Below are 24,605 nucleotides of genomic sequence, written 5' to 3'. Positions count from 1 at the left end.
CTTGCCCTCTTGTCAGCTCTCTTGATGAGATAACCAGGATACTTCTTGGCAGACAATTTCTTCGAAAGTTTTTAGCGTCGCTGGTATAATCTTTTAGATTGGAGCAGTTGCACCTCAGTCGTAAAAATTGGCCAGCTGGTAGGTTCCCCTTTAGGGCTCATGGATGGAAACTATCAAATTGAAGCTGGTTGTTTTTATCAGTTGATTTATAGTACACTTGTGTTTCCAGCGCCCCATCTTTTTAATAGATTAAAAGGTCAAGGTATGGTAGTTCCGCAACCCCTATGGTCATGGTGAACCTTAGATACGGGTTCAATGCATTGAGCCATTCCTCTAACACCAAGGCCTCTTCTGTAGGGTCTGCCCATATTATTAGCACATCATCTATGTAACGCTTCCATGGTCTAATGCATTTTTGAAATGGGTCAAAGGGATGGAACACGTGTTGTCTCTCAACCTGGTCCACATAGAGGCATGCCAGACTAGGAGCAAAAGTACTGCCCATTGATGTCCCATGTACCTGCAAGTAGTATGTTTTTTCAAACTCAAAATAATTCCTAGTCAGTGCCAGATGTGCCAGATCTAGTATAAATTCTTGAGGGGTTATTGGATCCCACCTGGTGTTTCTAAAGAGTTCCTCTATGACCCCCAACGTAGCTTCCTGGGGTATATTGGTATATAAGGATTCTACATCCAGGGTAATCAATAGTGTTGTATCCTTGTGTAATACATCATTTTCATTACCATTACAAGACCAAAATTTACAGTCAGTAGAAACTTTTATATAGTGAACAAGGGATTAGAAATAGTCTTCGGGTATGCCGATGGAGAAACATAAAACAAATCAAAGCGGGGTTCGGCTGCCACTAACATTTACAAGAGAAAATGCAGGGACATCTCCAAGGCTCTCATTTTTGCTCCCAGGCTCTGTCGACTTCTGCACAACCTAAGTTTCTGTGACTGTCTGCCCACTTCAAAACAGATCAAAGAATTTAGCGAGGCCCTGCTCAGACTCTTCGGATCCTTGCCGACTCTCCCTGACGTGCCTTTGAGGCCCAAGGAACCGAGAGGCCTGCCATCTAAGTACCACCGACAAGTTCGCTCTCCCCTCCAGTTGGACCATCCAAGCACGTCACAACGCCTCGGACTCAGATTCCAACCCTGCCTCCGACCCCACAGTCCATGTTAGTTCTTGGAACTTCGACACCGGTGCCAAATCCATAGACGCTAGATGAGCAGACACCTGTAGGACTCTCTGACTCAGAGTCGGGGCTGGTCCAACCTTGACTGGGGCTATGTCTTATGACTGTTAAGGTGCCACTTTCCCCACTTGATCTGACCCCTCCACAAGGGTGAACGCACACCCAACACTCCCTTTTATGAATGGAGTCGGACAACATATATGAAGTGGTGATAAGTTTGCTCAACTCTATCAGTTGGTACAAAGACTTGGGGACAGTTGGTACAAAGACTTGGAAGTGGCCAGTGGCCTCGATGCCTCCCCTTAAACTAATCTTCTCACCCATGACCCAGCCACAGAAGAATCTGCTTCCTACTCCATGGTAATTTCTAGGACAGTCTAAATCGTTACCCACAGGCTTCCAATCTTAGAAGTAAAAACTAATAGTCCTTCATCCGTGGCAAACCACTTTTGAGCCCCTTCAGCCATTCAGTGAGACGTTACCAGATACTTTGTTGTAAACCTAAGCCAAACCTTGCTCTGGCCACCTCAGTCAACAGACAAATGGCGAGACTCCATCACCCGGCTCCGGTGATCCTGCATCCCTCTATCAACACCCCTCTGCCGAACGTTTAGTGGTGCAGATATCCACGAGCAGATCTAAACCCAGCACTTTTCCAACTACTACCCCTGATAGGGAGTCCAAACAATTGGGGAAATTTGAGTCTGGCTTGTCCGTTCAGTATATGCCAGCTGCCTCCTGGGATGCTATTCCAACTTCCTTTGACTCTCGATGGCAGAAGTCCTCCCTTGTGTCACTGAAGATCTCCAACCTGACTATGCCCAGGCAATTCAAGATGGTCCTGATGAGGTCAAGTTCACAATTTGTTATGGCTAGGACACTTCTTATTCCATCAGTCGAGCCACTGTTGCCATTTGCTGCAACGCATGGCTGCAATCAACAGGTTCTCAGGTGATGTCCAGTCTTCCTTCATGGACATGCCCCTTGACAGTTTTACAGTCGAGGCCATGGTTCCTTTTCTTCAAAAAGTTAATATCTTATCTCTTTAATATATCCTGTGATAAAGAGATTTGGCATCTCATTTGTGACAAATGAGTGAGAACTCTTTGTCTCTTAATAGGGTTGCATATGCCTATATCATTCCACGACATAACACAGAGACTATTCATTGTACATGACATGGAAAGTTACAGTTTAAGCATGATTTGTGTTTAGAACAAGAAGGCCTTATGTAATGAGGGATAGAAAAGAGAGTAAACAGCAGCAAAGATGGATTCAGTAGAGAATCCAGAATAACAATAGGACACATTATGGTAAGAAGTAAAAAGGACCTTACCACAATACTGTAGTTACTGTAAAATATACAATGGATAAATAGTGTCGAAACACCGAAATAATGGCATGCCATAACCCACCCATCCTTGAAAATATTTGACACAAAAAAAACAAGGACAAGTATATGAATATTACAAAACAACATACAAAAAAAACTTACCTAAACAAGAGGAGAGGGGCAAGGCGAGATTTGAGGCTTCAGTTCTGGGATAACAAAAAACATATAGAGACAAGATAACAAGATGTCTAGCGAACTACAGAACAGAGCCAAAAGGACCTATGTATGAAAGGAAAAAATACAAACAAATTCAGTATTATTGAATAAGCATATATTCAATGTCGTTAAACATGATGGCAATAAAATCAAGTTTTGCCGTCGTCTATTTTCTCTCCTTTATGTACATGACTGAATCCTCTTAATTTGTCTGGAGTTCAAAAGTAGTAGTTTTATCACTTTATATGACTTTGAATGGACATGAATGTATTAAAACATATCTGACACTCATTGATCACAGCGCTGGATGGAGTTCTAAAAAATTCTTCAGTTTACAGTTACTCTAGAGACAGCCTGAAAAAAACATAAATTCTGACTAGACCATCTACTTACGTTGTATAGCAGCTGTAGGGATTTTCATTAAATCTTTGAATTGCAAAAAAAGACTACAATAGTTCTAGGCTTATATTGTCCATTTAATGCAGCTGTTTTAGGACCTATGTGGTGAGCTCTTTGGTTAGTAAGAGAAGCAGAGACTAAACCATCTATCTTAGGGATTGAAGATTTTTAAAAAAATGAGAGCATGTCAGACCCTTAGCTCCCTGAGATATTCTGTAGTTTCTCAAATTGTTGCATCTGTTCCAGTTCTCCAAGTTTCATGTTTGCCTCCCATAAGAGAAAATTTCCTTGGCCATAGCATCAGCTTTAACAACAACATCTTCAGCATTGCTGATTCTTGGCTTCGCCTCAGAAACACTGAGTTCAAGACTTGACCATTTTCCTCTATCAGCTGAAGAGTGTTATCAGTTTCTGCTACTAGTGGTTTCATATGTTTGCTCTCTTCCTTCAGATCTTCCAAAGTTAGCAGAGATGGTGACTTAGTCTGAGAATTTGGGTATATTCTTTGATCTTTTGCTACTATTCTCTGACAGCACTTTACGGCCAACAGTGATTGAGGTGTAAGAAGAAACATGTTTGGGAATTGCTGATTGTCTGATTTAAGTGATGGCCCTTCTGCTATAGTCACTGGTTTACTGACAGTAGGATCCTTTGTTGTGTATTTATCAGGAAAGGCAGTTTTTTCTCAGGACGTTTAACAGTATTTGTTCTTCCCATCAATGAAAGCTACTTATGTGGAGAGTCTTATTCTAGAAATGCAGCTATTCAGAAACACAAATCTCTGTGCATATTATAACTAATGTTGCCAACATCTATTCAAATTTGGATAACATTCTTACATGCTGCAAAATAATTTCACAGAAGTAGCACTGTATAGATGCATCCAGTACTGCTGTCATAATACTTATGCATGTGTCATTTATGTTTTTAAGGGTAAAAAGTATCTTTATTCAATTGTGTGCAATACGTAGCCTTGAGGTGTCATAAGTGGTCTCAGTACCTCTTCTCTGTCGAGAAATGAAGATTCCTATCTCAGTACATAGAGATGTGCTTTGGAGTAATCATACAGAGCTGCCACAGTCTTTGAACATCCATACATGTTACATAGTACCTCACAATCAAAGTTTTTCTAATCAGCTCACACACAATTTCATCTGGCAGACTACGAACGCTGGTACTATCAGTTGTTCATACTCTGCATCTGAGGGCACAGAAAAAGACAAGCAAGAAACTGACATCACACAGAGATGGCGCTTTTATGCGGCTCTGCTCAGTCACTTCCTGTGTGGCACAGAGTTAATGTGGAGCCACCTAGCAGCCCACAAGAGTGTTGCGAGGGAAAGTTTTCAAGATCCAGTCTGGTGCCTGGAGAGTATTCTAAGGTGAGGAATAGGTAGAGAATCCACAAGAAAGAGCATTACCCAGGGTAACTAACGTGTTCTTTTGATAATTTTCCCCAGCATCAAGAAAAGAAAATGTTACAAACATTATTTGTACGTTTGGCCAAAGTGATTTGGTTTGGACATTTGTAGACTGGCTGGCCTCGTTTTACCACAAATTTTGAAAGCCACACAGATTGTAAGTTGCTTCATTATTGATGAGAAAGCAAGATGCGGATGATATCTTCTCTTCACACACATTCTTATTCTGCCTGCTTATTCTGTTGCATTCAACCTGTTCTACAAACTTCCTGGTCAGTACCTACCAGTTGTGTCAAGCCAACTCACACAGTAGTCTGAACAGCCGGATGAAGTTCTATGCTGCTGTCCATCGATCTCTTCCGCACAGAAGTGAAATGAAAATATGTACACCAGTTACCTGGTCCTACGTCCATTGGTCTACATTTTTGGTTCATCTGGGGTAAAGAGACATGATTTGAGGTGTATAAACACCAGCTTACAAGTAAACAATCTAGCAAAATGTCTGTAGCTTGTGTCCACTAAAAGAAAAAGATAGGAATCTAGAGCCTAGTGTATCAAAGATTTTGACCTCGGCAACCCATGCTGTGTGCAAAGTGGCAGTTGATGCGGAGGTTACATGTTGTAGTGTATTACTCTTCCTTGTTTTTCCTGAGGAAACTCAGTGCTGACATTGTGAGTCACAAAGATAGCTGTATCTTGTACTGTCACTTTCAAACATTGTGATTTGGCAATTTCCCCCCAGTGCCTGCCAATGTGTGCAGCACAGTCTTTGTGAGGATGAAAAGTCATTAACCAAACTCTGTTTAATTACCTTTGCTTTGAGTGTTACAGTTATCCTCAATGCTTGGAGCATTGTCCTAAAACAGTGGTTTCCAACCTTTTGTCTCCGGAGGACCTCCAGTGAATCACTACTGGAAGCCAGGGACCCCCAAGCAATTTGCACGATTTAAATTTCAAACATTAAAACAGTAATTCGCAAAATATACACAAACAAGTACACACCAAACAAATACTTGAATTACTAAAGATATAGTTATTTTATATTGCAAAAATATGCAAAAATCTGATCATTTTAATGGGAAGTGTATTAGTGCATCTGAGCGACTACCTTTTCAATGTTTGGTTTTATTTTGACAAGTTGAATCTTCAGGTCAAATTCTACATTTCCCAAGCAATTTCTGTATATTATTTTTTGGGTACATAAGATCTGAGAAGGTTTTTTTCACATAAATATGTGGTGGGGAGAGAAAGTTAAACCTTAAGTGCCTCTCATCTCTCCATGGCCCCTTTGTCACATGTATTCAATTTGTTTCATAGCACCTCTCGTACCAGTGTAGGGTGTCTGAGCACTTTACATCACAGACATTCAGGGACAATGAATCATACATGTGTAAATCAGTGTAAAGAAAATGTTACATGAGAGAAAGGGGACTACAAGGTGTAGGATTCACATGTAATCCATACTGGTAGGCATTTTCTAAGAGTGCTTGGTCTGGGGAAGAACAAACTCAGGATTCAGAACATATCACAGTGATTAGTGTTGACTTTAATAATAAGAATTTATTTCTAAGCAAGCAAACCTTTTTTAGCAGCATCAGAATAAGAAAAGACTGGGGGAAAAAATAACATTCTAACTTGTACCATGCAGTTTACATGCAGCTTTTTGATGGCAGTTCATAGCTCACTGTGCTCGATTACAGTTGTAACTTATGAACTGCACAGTAACAAAAGAACCTTCGACAAAAGCAGTAACCCACTGTGCTATGCACGTAAAATACTGTTCTTTGATGTGAATGATACACATTCTTTTCAGCAGGCATACTAACCATCTGTGCTACCTTAGATGAGTCAAAACTGTCACTAGACAACATTCCCATCTCTCTCCAATAGGTACATTAATGACCAGAGTTATCTTGACACTTTTATTTTTGCCAGAAAGCTGCAGGATATACAGGGAACTTTACACTGTTTTTAACACTGTGGCACAAATGAAATAACAAATATAAAAACACTCCTGTGTTTCTTTCGAGAGGCCCCAGCTGGAGAATTGCCTTCCTGCCGGCCCAAGCATTGAGATGCCTGTGGACCCCTTGGGAATGTGTCCCAGAACCCTGGGGATCCGCAAACCAGAGGTTGGGAACAGCTGCCCTAAAAAATTAAATGTGTCTCAAAGTTTGTGACCACCAATAAATAACTTTAAGCCATTGTCATGCTGTAGTTCCTCCAAGCTGTTTGAACCATTGCTTAGTCCTTCCAGTGAGCCAGCCCAAGTGGAGATGAGGAAGAGGCTATATTGATCTGTAAGACCCTGGAAACTATTGCTTTTTTCTACTGTGAGAACTGAATCACAACTGCAGAGCCTAAACTAAAGAAATGCTGAAGGCAGTTTGAACCTGCACTATAATATAAGGCTTGCTCCGTACACAGTTATTTCAGAATACACTGCTTCAGAATATCCATTAAGATGATGCTGTTAATCTCGAAACCGTTGAAATGTTGCAAAGGCCTGATAAGGCTCTTTAAGCATATTATACATGTTTTGCACAGATCTTTGTTGATTAACATATCATTATTTTATTGTTGCATATTTTCTTGTTACCCACACATTAAAAGTGTTGGGGGAAAGATACATGGATAAATGTATCCACCATGCAGATGAGTTAGGTGAAAATTGTGACACTTACCTATCATTGCAGCAGGATTTGCGAGGAATGACTCAGCATAAAGCCTTGATGTTGCAGGGAGAGGAAATTGATTGCTAAGTCCGGTTTAGCAGTAAGAGTTGTTGAGCCCCTATGGCTGCAGGGCCATCTTGTTTCCTTCATGCAAGGGGATGGGAACCTGTTGGAGGCCATTAGCTGGAACGACAGAGGATAAGCAGAGGAAGAAAGAGTCCAGGTCAAGATGTGAGTTGAGATCCTGCAGACATAGCCATTCATCTGAGGAGGGTGGTAAGAGTCACTGAAGAGGAAATAGAACATGTGTAGAAAACATTTGAAGGAATTGTTTGACATACTTTTGGCATGTAGAGAGGTGGGTGTAGAGAGTATGTTATTATGGACAATGGTGAATCTGGTGGCACCTGCGGTGCATAGCGATTTAAATAATACTGCAAATGGTTTCCAAAACAAGGGTGTTTTGATAGTTCAATAGCACAGTCCAGCAACATACCTTTCATCAGAGATTTTAACAATGTAATTAAATGTGCATTTGAGAACAGACAGAAATTTGCGGACCAACAAAGAAAGCATACTGAGGAGACTACTTCCCTGTAACAGGAGCAGTTTGGTACTGTGGAAAAGTGTGTTTATTATTTGGAGAACAGGCAACAATCCAAAGTGTCTGAAGACGGTATTGAAGCTAAAGTTTTTCAAGATTTATACGATACAAGTGGATAACATGCGGCCCCAAAAATGTCCTTAATCCGATGGTCCATGATACTCATTTAATTGAATGTATATTTTACATTCTGGAAATGGATTTCACTATCGGTTTAAACCCTCTTGTGACACAGGAAATGGAAAAATCATAGTAAGTGAATTATTTTCTGTGTAAATGGACAAACAATAAAAGGCCATGGTTGCCTGTTGCATACATCGAGGCTTAACCAGCTATGGTTTCTGCAACCCCCGAGTCTGTTAAGAGAACAAAGACCTACAATTAGCAGCCTGTGTTATATTTTGTGCCACCCCCAGCTTATTCATTGTTGGTTCATTAATGGTACAAGTCACAAGTGTCAAAGGAAGGCCATTTTTTTACTAAAGGGTGCCACAAGTTAGAAAATCCACTGTGATACATGGTACTACTAAAATAAAGTTTTCGTTTCTGAATCTCTGGCTTTTGTTTCATTTATGATGTGGTCTTGCTGGGGCATTGGATCCCATGCTTGAGGAGAAGGCTGATCCTCTGAAATGGTTGGTATCTGATGGTTTAGAAACTTTGCAATTAGTCATAACTAAATATTGTGTGATTTATGCTGCCCGTGCCATACAATCTTTTAAAGATAAGCACTTTTAAAACAGCACGTACTCACCCTTCTTTATTATACTTTCATGAAATATTAATATATATAAAACTCTTTCCTACTTTAAAAAAAAAAGGCAAAACTCTGCAGTTTATCCCATATTAATAGAAGTTCAAATTTGTAATTTTTTGAAAGCAGGTAGTAATCAATATTGCCATTGGTGATTAAGAGAATTTCCCAATAATAAGACATACATTAAAGTTTGATCAGGCCCTGAAATGAAGGATGTTAAGTCTATTTTTGTTTAAGACGGTTGGTCTCTACCTCATGTTTTTGTAACATGATAACTGTGTCTTCAACATTTAAACCTTCTGTGCATTTAATGTTGAACTGCACGAACGTCTGGGTATGATATTGGCCTTATAAATGAGCGTGGTAATCTCTTACTTAACCTTTAAATCTTAAATAAGGAACAATTTGTTTAAAAATTCTTATTTTTCTTTAACTTTTTCATCCTTTTCTGTTTGTCATTGTTGGCCGTAGTCCAGCTCTCATCATCACCAGCCAGCATCTTCTATGAATTCCAAATTATCAAAGACTACAAAAGAGTTCCCAGCCATGATCATTTTTCTCCAAATGATCCGTAATAATCTATTTTATCATTTAAAAAATATGATGCATCTATGACAGTATTCTTTAATAATATTTATGAGTACTACCAGGCACGCAACCAAAAGGCCCCCGTCAGGTGGGCTGAGTCTGGTGACTGATAATAGAGGCCTATATAAATTAATGCACCGTTGGCCCTCGTAAACAATCTTCTCTGCTGTGCCTCAAGAAAGCCTCTGTGTTCATCTGTGTATTTTTCGGTTTTTAGAGTCGAGCATGCGCAGCGCATCCGTCTCGCTTGCGAGCCACTGTTGTTTACAATAAGGGCTTGGAGCCAGCCCGTTGTTTACCATTTGTTGGCTTGCCTGGCACTTGTCTTCACAGCCTTGTAATTCATCACTGCAAGCCTAGCATAATTTCAGTTCCTCTCTGTGGAGCAGGGACCAAGCACTGATTGATTCAACTTAACCAGTGCGCCTCCTCTGCTCCCTACATTTTTTGTTCTTTTTAACTTCTAGTGCCATGCAAACAGAAGGCGTGTGACTGGCAAAAATGTGCCCAGCTGGAAAGCAAAATTGTAAGGATTTTTTTCTATAGTTAACTTTCTTTTATTTTGTCTAGTCTTCTTTTCACACTTTGCACTCATGTTTTCTTTTTTTGTTTTTGCTCGTGGCCCCCGTTCTCAAAAGATGAGGATTATTTTGTTCTAAATATTGTAAAGCGGCATTGTTTCTTTTTTATGTGTAATTTCTGAAATTATGCTTTACCACATAATCATGCAGCACATCCCAATCTGCCTCGCTCCAATACACACTGATCCACACCACCTCACCCCACACTAATCTACCCCACTCAGTGCACTATACCCCCATCAAATCCACACCACTGACCACAATCCAGTCCACTCCCATCCACCACACTGCAGTCATCCCAACCCACCCCAGTCCAATCTTCCCCACTCCAATCCAAAACAATCTGCCCTACTCCAGAACAATCTGCCCTATTCCAGTCTGCCCCACCCCAATCCAAAACTATATGCCCCACTACAATCCTAAACAATCTCTCCAGTTCCAAATTTAAACAAACTGCCCCACCCCCAATCTGCTGCACTCCAATCCAAAACAATTTGCCACACTCAAATCCAAAACAATGCGCCCCACTCCAATCCAAAACAATCTGCCCCACTCCAATCCAAAACAATCTGTTCCACTCCAACCCACTCCAGTACAGCCCTCTTTAATCTAATCCACCCTACACCAATCCTGTCCACCTCAATCCAGCCAAATCCAATCTACCCCACTCCATTCCACATTCCCCACCCCACTACAGTCCACCTCAGTCCAATCCACCGAACCCCAATCCAGATCATCACACCCAATCCCCACCCCAATCCAATCCACCCTCTCAATCCAGTCTTCCTCGCTTCAATCCAATCCACCCACTGCAATCCAGCCTATTCCAATCCAATCTACTCCACTCCAATCCACCACACACTAATCCAATTCACCCCACTCAGACTCACCCCACTCCATTCCACCCCACTCAATTCCACCTCACTCCAGTCCACCCCACTCAATCCATTTCACCCCACTCCAATCCACCCCACCTCAGTGTAATCCGCCCCACCTCAATGTAATCCACCACACTCTAATCCACTCCAGTCCACCCCACCTCACCTCAATCCACCCACCTCATTTCAGTCCGCCACACTCCAATCTAATCCACCCCATCCAGTCCACCCCACTCCAAACCAATTTACCCCTCTCCAATCCACCCCCTCCAGTCCAGTCCAATCCATACCCTCCAGTCCAGTCCACCACACTCCACTCTAATTCACCCACTCCAAACCGCCTTACTCTAATCCAGTCCACCCCACCTCGTCCCAATCCACTCCACCCTAGTCATATCACTCCAGTCCAATCCACCCACCTCAAACCAATCTAATAAACCCCACTCCAATCCAATCCAATCAGCCTCACCCCATTTCAATCCACACCACTTCACTCTACCCCATCCAGACCACCTACTCCAGTCCACCCGACCCCACTCAATCCAACCCACTCTACCTCACTCAAATGCACCCCAATCTACTCCAATCCAATCCACCCCTCTACCACGATCCACTCCACCCTATTCCACCCTACTTCACACCATTCCGCTCTACGCTACTTTATGACATTCCACTCTACGACACTCCACTCTACAACACTTTCTACCACTGAACTCTACTCCCTCTATCCCCCTACTCCACTCTACAACACTCTCTTCCAACAAATACCATCTACGACATTTGTATATAACATGGCAAAAACACATTGCCAAAGCCAATAGCTCTTGAATAGACGGGACCTATTGGCTTTGCCAACGCTTCTCTTTCAGTAGCGTCCTATGCTGTGCCTCTTGTTTTATTAACATGATAACAGCAACAAGCGTCCACAGATGTGAAGTCAACCTCCACCATCTAGGGAGGAGCAGTGGGCTACCCTGGAACACTCTCAGCAAAGAAAGAGACTAAACAATATTCTTGTGTCTACGGGAAAGAATGTTCAGTAAATGAACTTAGAGGTGTATGCAAAGGGGAGAGAAGGCAGGAATGCCACATTTTCTGATAAAAGAAATACAAGGCATTTTTTTCCAGTTTTGGGATTCTGGATGGGCCTGCAGTTTGCACTTGAATTAGAATTATGATATGATCTGCTTTGTTCCTTTTTTTTATTTAAAACTATAATTCTGTTTCTGTTGGGTTTAAAAATAATTTAGGAACAATGGGCCCTGTTTACTATTGCAAATGTAAAAATACGTCGGAGATATACATTTTCTCCTGAGTCACAAATCTGTGCCAGGCGTACTACTTGAAATGTCAAGTGACAAATCCAGCAGGTCCCACTCTAGCTGTTCTAGCTGTTTTAACTCTATTCTAGCTTTTCTACCTATGTGGATTTCTCCTTAGTGGAAAACTTTGCAGAGGGGGAAAGGAGCCTGCTAGGCGAATGCAATTTTGTTTCTATGCATGGAAAGCCCTTGTAGGAAAGTTAACTCAAGCTCATGGCTGTAGTAAATCTCTGATCATTTTGAGGGTAGAAAGGGGTTGGATCAACAGTGGGGCATACCCACAAACAACCATATTTGTGTACATTCTTAAACTTCCAAGGTAAACCACAACTTGGAGCACCTACTTCCCAAGCTTTGAGTGATATGTATTACCACAGGTTTTTTTCTGGTGGATAAATCTGCAGTAGTAAAAGCATTTACATGTGGCAAGGATCCCTTTGTGAATTCCATACAGGCATAGAAAGATATTATCAGTTGTAAATATGAGTTTACAACAGCAATTACCTTTGTGAACAGAATGCTATATATGTGTGTGTGTTTGTGTGTATAGGCATAGATAGTCTGTGTCTGTCCTTACTGATGTACTCCTCTATATTTGAGAAAACAACAACTGCTTTTGTGATTTTTTCCAAGTTTTCTTTTACTTGCGTTTACTTAAAAATATTAGCCATGTTGGTACAAACCTTTAAGAGAAGAGTACAACATGGAGGAGAGAAGTGGGTGTATGTGAAAAATAAGTCTGAGAGATAGTAAAAAGCTGGAGGAGAGGTGAGCAGATCATAGAGTGGAAAGGTGGAAGTACACGGGCACAATCTGCAAGAGAGGGCATGAGGCTGATGGGAGAGACAGGGGAAAGAGGAGATGTGGATGCAAGAGGGCCAGAACCAGCACGAAAGGTAAGAGGCTGATAGAGAGATATGAAGCAGCAAATATAACAGGGAGCGGAAAAGTGGAGGCAAGAGGGCAGAACCACCAAGAGCAGGTCAGAGACCTGGAAGAAATGAGACTAAAGTGCCGAGCATAGATGAGAGGTGGATGTAAGAAGGGCAAGAGAAGCTTAAAGATGGGAGAGAGATGCAAGGTGAGTGAAGTATGGAGGGGATAGATGACATGAGAGGGGCAGAACCAGCAACAAAAGGTAAAAGACTGGGGCAGAGAGGGAGGGGAGAATTAGAGAGAGTGGGTGTGAGCTGGGCAGACCCAGTGAGAAAATGTTAAAAGGCTGGGGTGAGGGAGATGAGAGGTGAAGAGTAGAGCACGGATGACAGGATACCTTACAAGTCTGAATTTGACTCACCTCCAGTGCTTGAAGTGTAAGCCTCAGTGCTTCATGTGTAACAAATAAGTACCAGGTCCCTAGTCGGGAGGTCACTGCAACTTGTAGCACACATTGCACCTGCAAGCGCTGCCAGTGACAGTACCAGCACAACTACTAACCATCAAACACCTCCAAGTGTGACAATTCGGACTATTCCATGCCCCTAATGCTATAAGAATGGCCTGGGTGGTAGGCATTTGTCATTTTAATGTATCCTGAATTAATAAAGAACTTACGTTGTGTCCATCTCTAAATTAGACACACAGCGCCACCATGTTGCAGACAGTCATAAGCACCAGTGTTCGCAATTAAGTGCATGTGCAGAGCACCTGAAACCACTGTCTCAAGTTAAGCACTAGTTAACCTCCCCGAAGTTAGGGTCAAGTTGTGCCCTTGAATACTACTAGTTACACCAACTTCAAGTCTTACCACGGATTGCCAATTTACCAAATGTTAATTTCATTCTGTGATGTTTCTATTACAATATTCAGTGCCATGTAACAGTAAGATCACTGTTTTCTAATCGTAGATGTGCAAGAACATTTCAGTGGAGCACGCCCTTTAGACAGATAAGCAGATCTCATTCTAGTTATTGCATATTTTGTGTTGTTTAAATGACATATTGTTGATCTAAATGACGTTCTGTCCACGGTCTCATGTCGCAACTTTCAAGCACATTTTTTTTATTAATGTCTTTCTGAAGCTCTTTGTATTTATCTAATGGTTTAGAAACAAAACAAGTTATTCAGGCAGGCTTAGACAATGAATTTTGCTTCTAGATGCATGGCAACTCCTTCACCATTGAGAAAGAAATCTTAACTTTGTCTGGATTGGATTTTCTCAAAGGTGCACTCCAAACTTTTAACTCTGTCATTGAATGTAGAAAGCACTTTGGGTACGAGGAATCATAAGAAGTTAAGTCATCCTCGAGGAAGAGAACAGTGAAGCAGAAGAATGAAAGGCTGCTAAGCCTTTGGCCACCCACGTGTCTGTAGCCCAAGGAAAAGTGATTTGATAGCACCCTTGGAGCACAAGACTCCTGTGGCGAGGCAAGGTTGAAGGCATTATTCTCAACATGGGAAAGGATAACCTACACCGACCAGTGAATCTTGTAAATCATAATAAAGGGACGAAGGCTGCAATCCAGCCATATTTGCCACCAAATTACCATAGTCAGAAGATTGAAATTACAAATATGTTGAAAAGTGCACAAGATGTTGCTAATGTACGCCATGTTAGAATTAATTCAGGGCTAGGCTATTGTAGATATACATCTAGCTTATGGGATTTTACTTGAGATTCTTTATCTTTCACAAGAAAGGGAGGCAGCACTGGGAATTTGAGGCTGCACCTGCACGTAGGAGGCTGTATGGGCAATTGAAGCCATAAAGCATTTAAAGATAAACCTGCATATGCAAAGTCTGACTGCCATTGGAGGCTAAACCTGTGCACTGCTGGGCTACATTAGACATATGAGACTATGGCAGTGTATAGTGTGGCTGTAATGGGTAGATAGACTGGTATTGAGTATATGGGGTGTGTGTAGGCATGTGGGGCTCAGCCACGTCCTTTGAAGTTGTACTTGGCAGAGCAAGGCGGACAGGGGAGCAAAGATCACCCTCTTAACATGAAACATCCCATGCAAGGGAAGGCAGGTACTCTCCTACTAACCTGAAACATCCCATGCAAGGGAAAGCAGCTATTCTCCTACTTAGAACACCATGACGTGAAGATAGCCTTCCCACAGGAGACGCACCTCCTGCCCTATGAGACATACACATTTGTGTCCTCCTGGCGGACACAACACTTTTTTCATACTATTGCTCATATTCACGTGGGGTGTGCACATTAATCTATAAAAGTATACCATTTACCCTTACTACTAGCTTTTTGCGACCCAAATAACAGATATGTCCTGGTAGCCCGCGCACTGGCCGCGCTTAACGTTTTGCTGGTTAATATCTAAGCCCCAACTGTTGATGATCCTGATTTTTGCCTGGAAGTTTCCACATTGATGGGAAAGATTGAGCCCAAGCTTATCATTCTGAGAAACGACGTGAATATGGTACATAACCCCCTGACGGACTCCACCAGCTTGCAACGGCACAGCAAACCACAGGCTTTACGTGTAGTACACAACATCATAGACACCTTACATGACATCTGGAGCCTGTGACACCCCACCTCTTCTGACTTAAACTTTCTACTCTGCTCCCCATGGGGTGTGAACTCGGCTTAAGTACTGGTTCACCTCTGTGAATGTGACTCAGTGGGCTACTGACATTGCCCACCTACCACGTACGCTATCGGACCGTGCACCTGCCCAGCTAGTCCTTGGCATTCCTTATGGGAAGGGGTTGGAGCGAAGCTGGTGTTTCCCTTGTACCCCTCTACATGATGATATCTTCTGCTCTAAACTCCGTGACCGCATTGTAAATTACTTTACTCTTAATACTGGCTTGGTTACCACACAGGCTATGCTATGGGAAACCTTTAAGGCATATATATTGGAGTTCAGTGTGACATTCACACTCGCCTTACATGTATTGAGTCTGAGCTGCAGACCTTGGACCATCCTGACTCTCTGTCACACAGTGGACCCAAACTCCACTGTCGTGCTGAGAGTTCCAGGACTTGGCTGATAGGGAACTAGCCTATTTGGGCAGGTACATGACTGCTCAGCGCGGTCGAACGCTAGCACGTCTCCTCTGTCACAACAGACTGAATGGATATATTCCTGCTCTAAAGACAGCTGAAGGCGGCCAGATCCCTGACAATGAAGGCATCACAAATTAACTACTCTGTTATTGTAAACGCCTCTACTCATCCTGCATAACATGCAATACCGCAGTGATAGCGGATTACCTAGCTGAAGTTGCAGTGGTGTGGCTAAATGATGCCCACAAATAGTTCTTCTGCGAACCTATATCCTGTGAGGAAATCGTGCAGGCCATTGATGCTCTTGATGGCTCCAAGGCCCTTGGCCTCGATGGATTTTCAGGCACATTTTACAAGGCATATAAACACCTTCATGTGCTGTATCTGCTCGATCGTTACACGCAAGCTTTTGAGAAGGGTGTTCTCCCCCCACCCTGCGAGAAGCAGTCATCACGCTTTTATTAAAACCAGGTAAGGACCCCCTCCTGTTCACCTTCTAACGCCCCCACTCTTTACTCATCTTAGACAATAAAAGTCTGGACAAAGTAATTGCAACTAGGCTATCTCTCCCCATGGAACAAATCATTTCACCTGTACAAACATGCTTTGTCCCCCACAAATCCACCTCTCTTAACCTCTGAACAATTTTTGTGGTCTTGAACAGAATATCCCCAGAGTTTCCAGCGGCCGTTGCCCTCCTGGACACTAAAAAGGCCTTCGACTCCCTAGAATGGCCATTTCTTAAGGTGAGACTTGTTAAACGATGCCTCCCCCGCGGCTTCACTGTCTTAATTATGCTCCTTTATTTGAGTCCTGTGGCCCGTCTCTGGGACAATTGTTAGCTTATTGGCCCTTTCGCTGTCTCCAGGGGGGCCCGCCAGGGGGACCTCTTTCATCTCTCCTTTTTATTATAACCATGGACCCATTGGTGTGCCTCCTACAGGAATGTCATCTCCATCAGGGTCTGCAATTCTGCCCGGATGCACTATTACTATCGCTCCATGCAGACGGCATACTATTTGTTCGCCACCCCAAAGTCAATCTCCCACTGCTTATACGAGAGGTCCTCCGCTTTGGGGGCTTCTCAAGCCTTTACATCAACTGGGACAAGTCGGGACTTTTCCCTTTCACAGCCATTACGAAGCCGATGCTTCCTGAATACCCTCTATCCAGGTGTGCTGATTCCACCAGATACTTAGGCACTGAGATAAAGACCAGATGATTCGACTAAACTATGGCCTCACTATAAATCAGCTAACCACAAAGATAGATCAGTGGATAAAACTCCCAATATCACTGGCGGGTTGAGTGGCCATTCTAAAAATAGTGGTCTTCCCCCACTTCATATATCTCTTCCTTAGCGTACCGATCCCATTGACTCACAATTTCTTCCATACACTCCACACCCTACTACTCTGCCTTATATGGGCAGGACATAAATCCCGTATAAAATGGGATACCCTTGTACTCCCTTATGAGTGCAGAGGATTGGGAGTCCCAGATCTACCACTCTACTACCTTGTGGCTCAATGTCACTTTGTCTTTCAGTGGGACCACCCAGATGCACACACATCCTATGGGAGCCCTGAGAAAGCCTCATTACTGACCCTGACGGAACATGACTGATCTCCAAAATATATAACACCTGTGTAGCACTGAAACCTGATCCGGGCACACAACACCTGGGAGCGTGACCTTGGACAATCTCTCCCTGACAAAATCTGTTACTATTGCTGCGCGCAGACTAAGCTTATCTCCATAAATCACAAACACAAGCTTTTGCAGTGCAAATTTTTACACTGAGCATATGTCACTCCACATGACGGTGTGCTTTGACCCTACTCGCTCGTCTCAATGCCTCAGATGCAGAGTCCTTGATGCAGACTTTGCCCACCTGACCTGGATGTGCACTGTGGTGGGTGCCCACCGGTCCAAAATTTTCACTCCTATATCCATGATGATTGGCACTATACTGACCCCCCACTCCTCGCATCTCCTGGGGTATGTTGATGATGTACCCCAGGAGATGCGCCGCTTTACCTCTGTTGCTTGCTAAACACAGGACCGCATTACATTGGGGTAGCAAAACATGTCCCTCTGACGACTGTGCCACTTTGCAGCCACTTACCTGAAGACCTAAAGATAAATGGCATTCATTGCAAAACTAAAGGTAATGTTGGACGCTGCCAACCCAGATTGAATTGGCATCAACATGGCTCCATGCCCTACCTTCCCCTCAGATTTATTGGTGACTCTGCTATGCATGCCCAGTGATTATGTGCCGCCCCTTCATACCTCTGGTTGTTTTCGTTATGTTTCTTTGCTTCTCTTTTCTTTATTGTATGCCTGTGTATATAAACTTCCGTATTTGAGAACTATTGCCTGCAGCATTGTTTATTTGTACATCATCATGCTTTTGGGCATCCCAATGTTATCTGTTGTTTTTTCATGTGAAAACAAAAAATAAAGTTTAAAACAAAAATTGTACCTGGGTATTTAAGAGGTCATAAGAGTAGCAACTACTACTCCTATTGTTTGTTTGCTAGCCCATGACATTTCTGTGCAAACGTCTTATTCAGAGGTCATGGGGGTTAGAGGTGAATCAAAAGTAATCATTTACCAGGGTGCTCCATTTACTTTCTGATTAGAAGATTGAGCATTAGAGACTATGGGGGACCATTCGTACCCTGGTGGATGGTCTACCGTGGCCTGCGCTACTCTGTCTTTGGTGAGCCGCCCTGTTTAGGGATCCTTGCCTGCCTGGTAGTAATCTGTGCTCTGAAAAGGACCAGGCACTGCTGCCTCTCCATTGACAGCGCTGTAGGTTTGCTGAACAGGCGGCATGGTTAATGCCCTTGACGCAATTTTTGCTGTGCAGAGACAGTCAGTTTCTAAAGCAGCAGTTTGTTTTTCGATAACCAAAAAATGAAATTGTCTCGACACACAAAGAGTTTTCTCCCTGCAGGTGGCGGCCATTTCCCTTGCAGGGACAATCAGTGACTGTTGACTTGCCCTCCCTAGAGTGTGATGACTCTGATTGTGAGCTGACCCCGCTTCTGCACACTGGCCTTCAGATAGACGTTTTCAATGAGAGCGCCTGTGGGGGCTTTGCTGGCCTAAAGCTGGCGCTCCACCAACTGTAAATTTAGTGAGTTTCCCTTGCTGCGCCATGTTTCATTGGGTTGGAGCACTGCCTATTTACAGCAGGGCTCCTGCTCTGCCAAACGTTACATACATCTATGTATAGTCATATTTGGAAGCTGTACTGTGGCTACTTGGACATTGTACACTTGAAGCTATTCATGAGCGTGAAGCTGCAGCACGTATGCAAGTTTATAGTCAGACATTTTAGGCAATTGCGGGACAGTCAAAGGTTATGCTTTGGAATGTAAGTATGTATCTGGGCATTTTAGGTGTTATTGGGCATTTGGGGCTGTGCCTGGTTATTTGACGCTGTGCATGCGCATGTTATGGCTGTGTCAGAGCACTTGAAGTTACAAGAATTTTACTCCTCAGAGAAAGAGGAGCTCTAGTAGGGTTCAAATAAGAAAGTGCCTTCTTTTCATGCCTTCTTTTAAATGTTTATTTCTCTCTGTCTCCTCTTTCTTAATCTGCTTTCTTCCTTTCACAGCTCAGAAAGGCCAGTGGATGAGTGGCTTCTTTGACTATGGCTCATTCTCGGAGGTCATGCAGCCGTGGGCGCAGACTGTGGTGGTTGGAAGGGCAAGGTAAGAGGCCACTTTCCTGCTTAAACTTTGGTCTCAGCCCAGAGTAAACTAAAGCACCTGGTCTCACGTTCCATAACCTTACATCTTTCCAAAGGTGTTTTCTCCTATAAGAAAATGTGTTATTATGTTCTGTCCTAGAATGTCAAAGGGGATCTTGCAATTGGAGGGGCAGACTGTCCTCCCTTGTGAGTATGAAACCCAGCCGCACCTTCTACACCGACATGCTAATAGACCACAAAACCATGGATGGCAGCCGTTAGATGCGAGCCTCTAGACATGGAGAAGTTCTGGTTACAGTCCTAAAGCGCAGACTCCATGTATTTCTGTAGACTAGAGAACAAGTATTATTCACTCATATGTCTGACTAAGAATGGTGTATAATCTCTTCCTAAACAAAAGGGACGGTGCGGCCTATCTTCACTCGCTCTACAAGAAGAATCTTCCCAAAATTGATGACAAAGCCACCTAGTGTGTTTTTATTTTTATTTTATTTTTTACTAAGAAAGCCTTTTGTATGTTTAAGATACATATATCGGTGCATCAAGTGCTGGAAGTCCTCAACCACCCATTGTGCATGTGTGTTCCTGTTAATAATCTGTGTATGTGTGCAACAGTAATGAACTGACATGGGATCTAAGTACCCTACGAATGAGGAATGGGCAGAAGCTAGGAAGTCTCCAAGACACTCAGCAGTGGCTAGATTCCTTCTCATTCAGTTGAAATACATTCACAAGGTGTATCCTACGGGACGCAAACTCTGGAAAATAAGTGTGCCCCCAGCCAATTAACACATGCCAAACGTATGCGATCTAGCATGACAGTGAATGGATATTTTCAGTCTCAGTTACTAACAAGCTTTGCAAAGACAATAGGAATGGCTTTATTCTGCTGTTGCATGCAAACCCAGACAAGCAATAGTCAGGCTGCATGCGTTTACACTTTAATGCTAGACCGATTGTTCTGGCCAGTGCTTGAACGAGTAGTTGACCCCTATTATGGACGGTTGTAAAGAACGTTTCAGAGGTTCCACCCATCTTGGTAGTACTCCCCTTTTATTGAGCGGGTCCTATGTCAGTTGCATAAGGAGAAGAATGCCCTAATGCAAATGCTGAAGTGAAATTCTTTCTATTCACTGTAGCAGCTAGTGAAGCATAAAATATAAAAACCAAGATAATGAAGCCTGACGCTAACAATGAAGGGTAGAAAACTTACTTAAGACTTGCGAATTCTGGAAACCCTCAAGGATAGCTTTAAGTACTTATGTCAGAGAAGGAGGACAGAAAATAACTTTACTTGCAAAATGGAGGTCCATGACTGAGTGTATCCTTTAGGCCCAGAGCTTATGCCAAAACATATTGTCCACTTGAGTGCAAAAGTGTCCAATTTCTTGGGCCCTATTATAAGTTGTGAGGAATTGTATGTGGAGTTTCCATGTAAATGGAATTTCTGAAAACAGACAGAATTTCACATAGAATTCCTGCAGGTACAAGTTTCATCCCATATAATGGGGAATAACTGTGCAGACCCAGATTTACCAGGCAGAATTCTTCACTATATTCCCGATAACCGGAGGTTTATTGACCACATTTACATGTTTTTAAGGGCTTCTTTTGAGTGGGATAGAGTAGGTGAGGATCTTGCATTTCAGGGGTAGGCATTTCATGCTCTTCTATGACTTGGAAGAAATTCGGGCAGGGGTCTTGAGTGCAATGCAGCCCTTTCCAAAAATTAGGTGCAGTGTTTCTGCATCTTGAAAATCTGGGAGCAGTATCACTGCTTCACTGAGAATTGTGTGGAATAGAGTGCCACATGGGAATTCCGTTCCGGACAACTTCTAATGGGGCCATAGTGTCTGTCTGGAATTAAACATTGGATTGTTGAGCGCTCCATTGAAGATAATAAAGTGGCTCTGGGCTTATAAGTCTAGAATAAGCCCAGAGCTCCAACATTTCAATGCTTGTCTTCATGTTTATACCTTTTTATTCTGATGGATACAACTACCTGTGGATTCCTCACCTAATGAATACTCCCATGGCGCCAGCATTCGACGGAAATCTTCTTACTAGTCTCTGCACGTCGACGAGGACATCACTCTAGCCCACGCGACGCCGTCTGACGTCATACAGGCAATAAGAGGTCCTCGACGACGTGCCGACGTCAGTTCCCTTTTTTCCGTGCATTCGAAACGGTTATCTTCGAGGGAGCAACTGTTACTTTTGTGGTTACAGTGTATTTTTGCTGCGTAGTCTTTCGCTGTGGTAATAATGTCGCAGAGAAAGTCTGGATTCAAGCCTTGTCGTGAGTGTGGAGGCAAGATGTCGGTGACGGATCCTCATTCCGATTGCCTTTGGTGTTTGAGCTCCGACCACGACGTCTCGACTTGTGATTCATGCCAGCACATGAATCCAAAGGCCCTCAAGGAACGTGAGGCGAAGCTGTTTATGGCGAAATCGAAGGAGAAGCATCACAAGAAGTCTTCTTCACCAAGACATCGGCGTCATCGAGACTCCCGGCGCCGTAGAGCATCTCGGCGTCATTCGAAGGAGACTCGTTCCAGGTCTTCGGATCGGCGCCGAAGGACATGGGAGATCAGTCCCACGGTTACGCCACATCCTTCGACGCCGTTGCCCTCTCCGGCGTCTCCAACTTCACCTGGACAGGCGTCGGTGATTGAGGTTATTGGAGCCTCAGGTGTTTTCTCCGGCGTTGCAGACGTCGAGGCCGGCGTCGGGGTCGCCTCCGAGACAGGCACCCCAGTATCCGGCTTTTCCCACCCCTGGAGCCGATAGTTCCGCATTCTTGAATGCGATGTATGCCATCTTCCAACAGATGGCTCCAGGGGGTGCTCCGGCTGGGCCTTTGGCCTTTTCATTGGGTGATCCTGCGCCTCTTCGGCCGGCACCCTTTATGCCCTTTCTCCCTTTTGGGAACGTGGGCTCGGCGCCAGTGTCAGCGCCGGTGGCCGCTCCGGTGGCTTCAGAGGGATTGGCCCCGGGGATTTCCATCCCGTCGACGTCGGGATTTCGGCCTGTGACTCCGGTGGGTCCATCTGCTTCGACTGCTCTTTCGTCGGCACCGAAGTTACCTGTGGCGCCGGACGCGGCGTCGGTGGCTTCTGAAGATCGGCGCCGATCTTCGACTTCGGCGGAGGCATTGTCGACTCCGCGTATTGAACAACGGTTTCATTCGAAGAGACGTGCTCTCCGTGTATTAGAGGAGCAGGAGTACCAACGAGCCCTGGAGGAAGGAGAGCTAGAGGACTTGGGTGATGGGCTGCGTGGTCTGGAGTCGGCCAGTGGGCTGGACACTTCCCCTGAGTGGGATCTTTCGTCCCCGGGAGAATACACTGAGGAGGCTGCTTCCTTTCACGCAGTGGTACGGAAGGCAGCTAGTGTTTTGGACCTGCCTTTGCCGGTGGTGGAGGCTAAACAAAACCTTCTAACAGAGGTGCTACATCCGGCCTCAGTTGCGGCGGAGCCTCTTTTGCCATTTAATGACGCTCTGCTGGATCCGGTGTTAGAGGTGTGGAAGAGGCCGGCATCTTCCCCAGCAGTTCACAGAGCTGTGGCCAGGAGGTATCGGGCGGTTCCGACTGACCCTGGTTTTCTGTCTAGGCACCCTACGCCGGAGAGCTTGGTGGTGCAGGCCTCCTGTTCATCCAAGTCAGCGCCTGGTTCTTTCCCGACGGTACCTGGGGACAGAGATTCAAAGAAACTAGAGGAGCAGTCCAAGAAGATTTTTTCGTCCTGCAGTCTGGCGTTGAAGGCCACCAACGCAACCTGTATCCTGGGGAGGTATATTCATGCTCTGATGGATGACATTTCCTCATCATTTACAGAGCTTCCCCAGGGTCTTTTGGATGTTGTTTCAAATGCCCAGGCTGCTGCGACCCAGATTATCCAGACGGGACTGGATACGACCGACTCGGTAGCCAGAGCAATGGGCACAACTGTGGTGGCAAGGAGGCAGGCCTGGCTCCGTAACTCGGGCTTTTCTGCGGATGTACAGTCCACATTGTTGGATCTCCCGTTTGATGGGGACAAACTGTTTGGAGCCAAGGCTGATTCGGCCTTGGAACGTTTTAAGGAGAGCAGGGCCACGGCTAAGTCGTTAGGGCTCCAAGCTCCTTCTTCCACGGCCTCTTCCAGATTTTTCAGGAGGTTTCGTGGATTTGGGCGTGGCTCTTCCTCCTCTTCCTTTCGGGGAAGATATCAGCAACCTGCCTCTTCCCATCCCTATAGATCTTTTAGAGGGAGAGGTAGGGTCCGCACCAGAGGAGCCTCTCAGCAGCACTCTGCCTCTTCCTCATCCTCTGGCGGGGTGCAGCAGGGGAAGCAGCCTTAGGCTTCCACCATTTCCCACTCACTCCTCTCCTGTAGGGGGAAGATTACAGCATTTTCTCACCAAATGGAAGACTGTTACAACGGACACTTGGGTTCTCAGTATTGTGGGAAAAGGCTACACCCTTCCCTTTCGGGAGTTCCCGCCCCTCATCCCGCCCCGCCCTTCTTATTGTTCAGAAGAACACCTCCTGTTGCTAGAACAGGAGGTACAAGCCCTCCTTTCAAAGGGCGCGGTGGAGTTGGTCCCAGAGCAGGAAAGGGGTCGAGGATGTTACTCAAGGTATTTCCTGATTCCCAAGAAGGATGGTCGTTTGAGACCAATCCTGGACCTGAGGATCATGAATTGGTTCCTCAAGCAGGAAAAGTTCAAGATGCTGACCCTAGCACAGGTGCTTTTGGCGTTGAACAAGGAAGACTGGATGGTGTCTGTCAACTTGCAGGATGCTTACTTTCATATCCCGATACTCAAGTCACACAGGAAGTATCTCCGGTTTGTGGTGGGATCGCAGCACTATCAGTTTGCGGTCCTTCCGTTTGGTCTTACTTCAGCACCTCGAGTCTTCACGAAGGTGATGTCGGTGG

General features: G+C 44.3%; 1 protein-coding gene across 5 annotated transcripts in view; it reads left to right on the top strand.

Moving 5' to 3' along the window:
• Positions 1–24,605, top strand: part of ACACA (acetyl-CoA carboxylase alpha) — an 895,081-nt gene that overhangs the window by 619,917 nt on the left and 250,559 nt on the right. For all 5 annotated transcript variants that reach the window (XM_069226569.1, XM_069226573.1, XM_069226571.1 and 2 more), the window contains one exon: positions 19,584–19,680. In XM_069226569.1, the coding sequence (XP_069082670.1) occupies positions 19,584–19,680 (97 nt within the window). The remainder of the gene's footprint in view (positions 1–19,583; positions 19,681–24,605) is intronic.

Source organism: Pleurodeles waltl, chromosome 3_2 (genome assembly GCF_031143425.1).
Source record: "Pleurodeles waltl isolate 20211129_DDA chromosome 3_2, aPleWal1.hap1.20221129, whole genome shotgun sequence".
NCBI classification, from domain to species: domain Eukaryota; kingdom Metazoa; phylum Chordata; class Amphibia; order Caudata; family Salamandridae; genus Pleurodeles; species Pleurodeles waltl.
The sequence above is the reverse complement of the archived record's forward strand: the minus strand, read 5'-3'. Positions and strand labels throughout refer to the sequence as shown.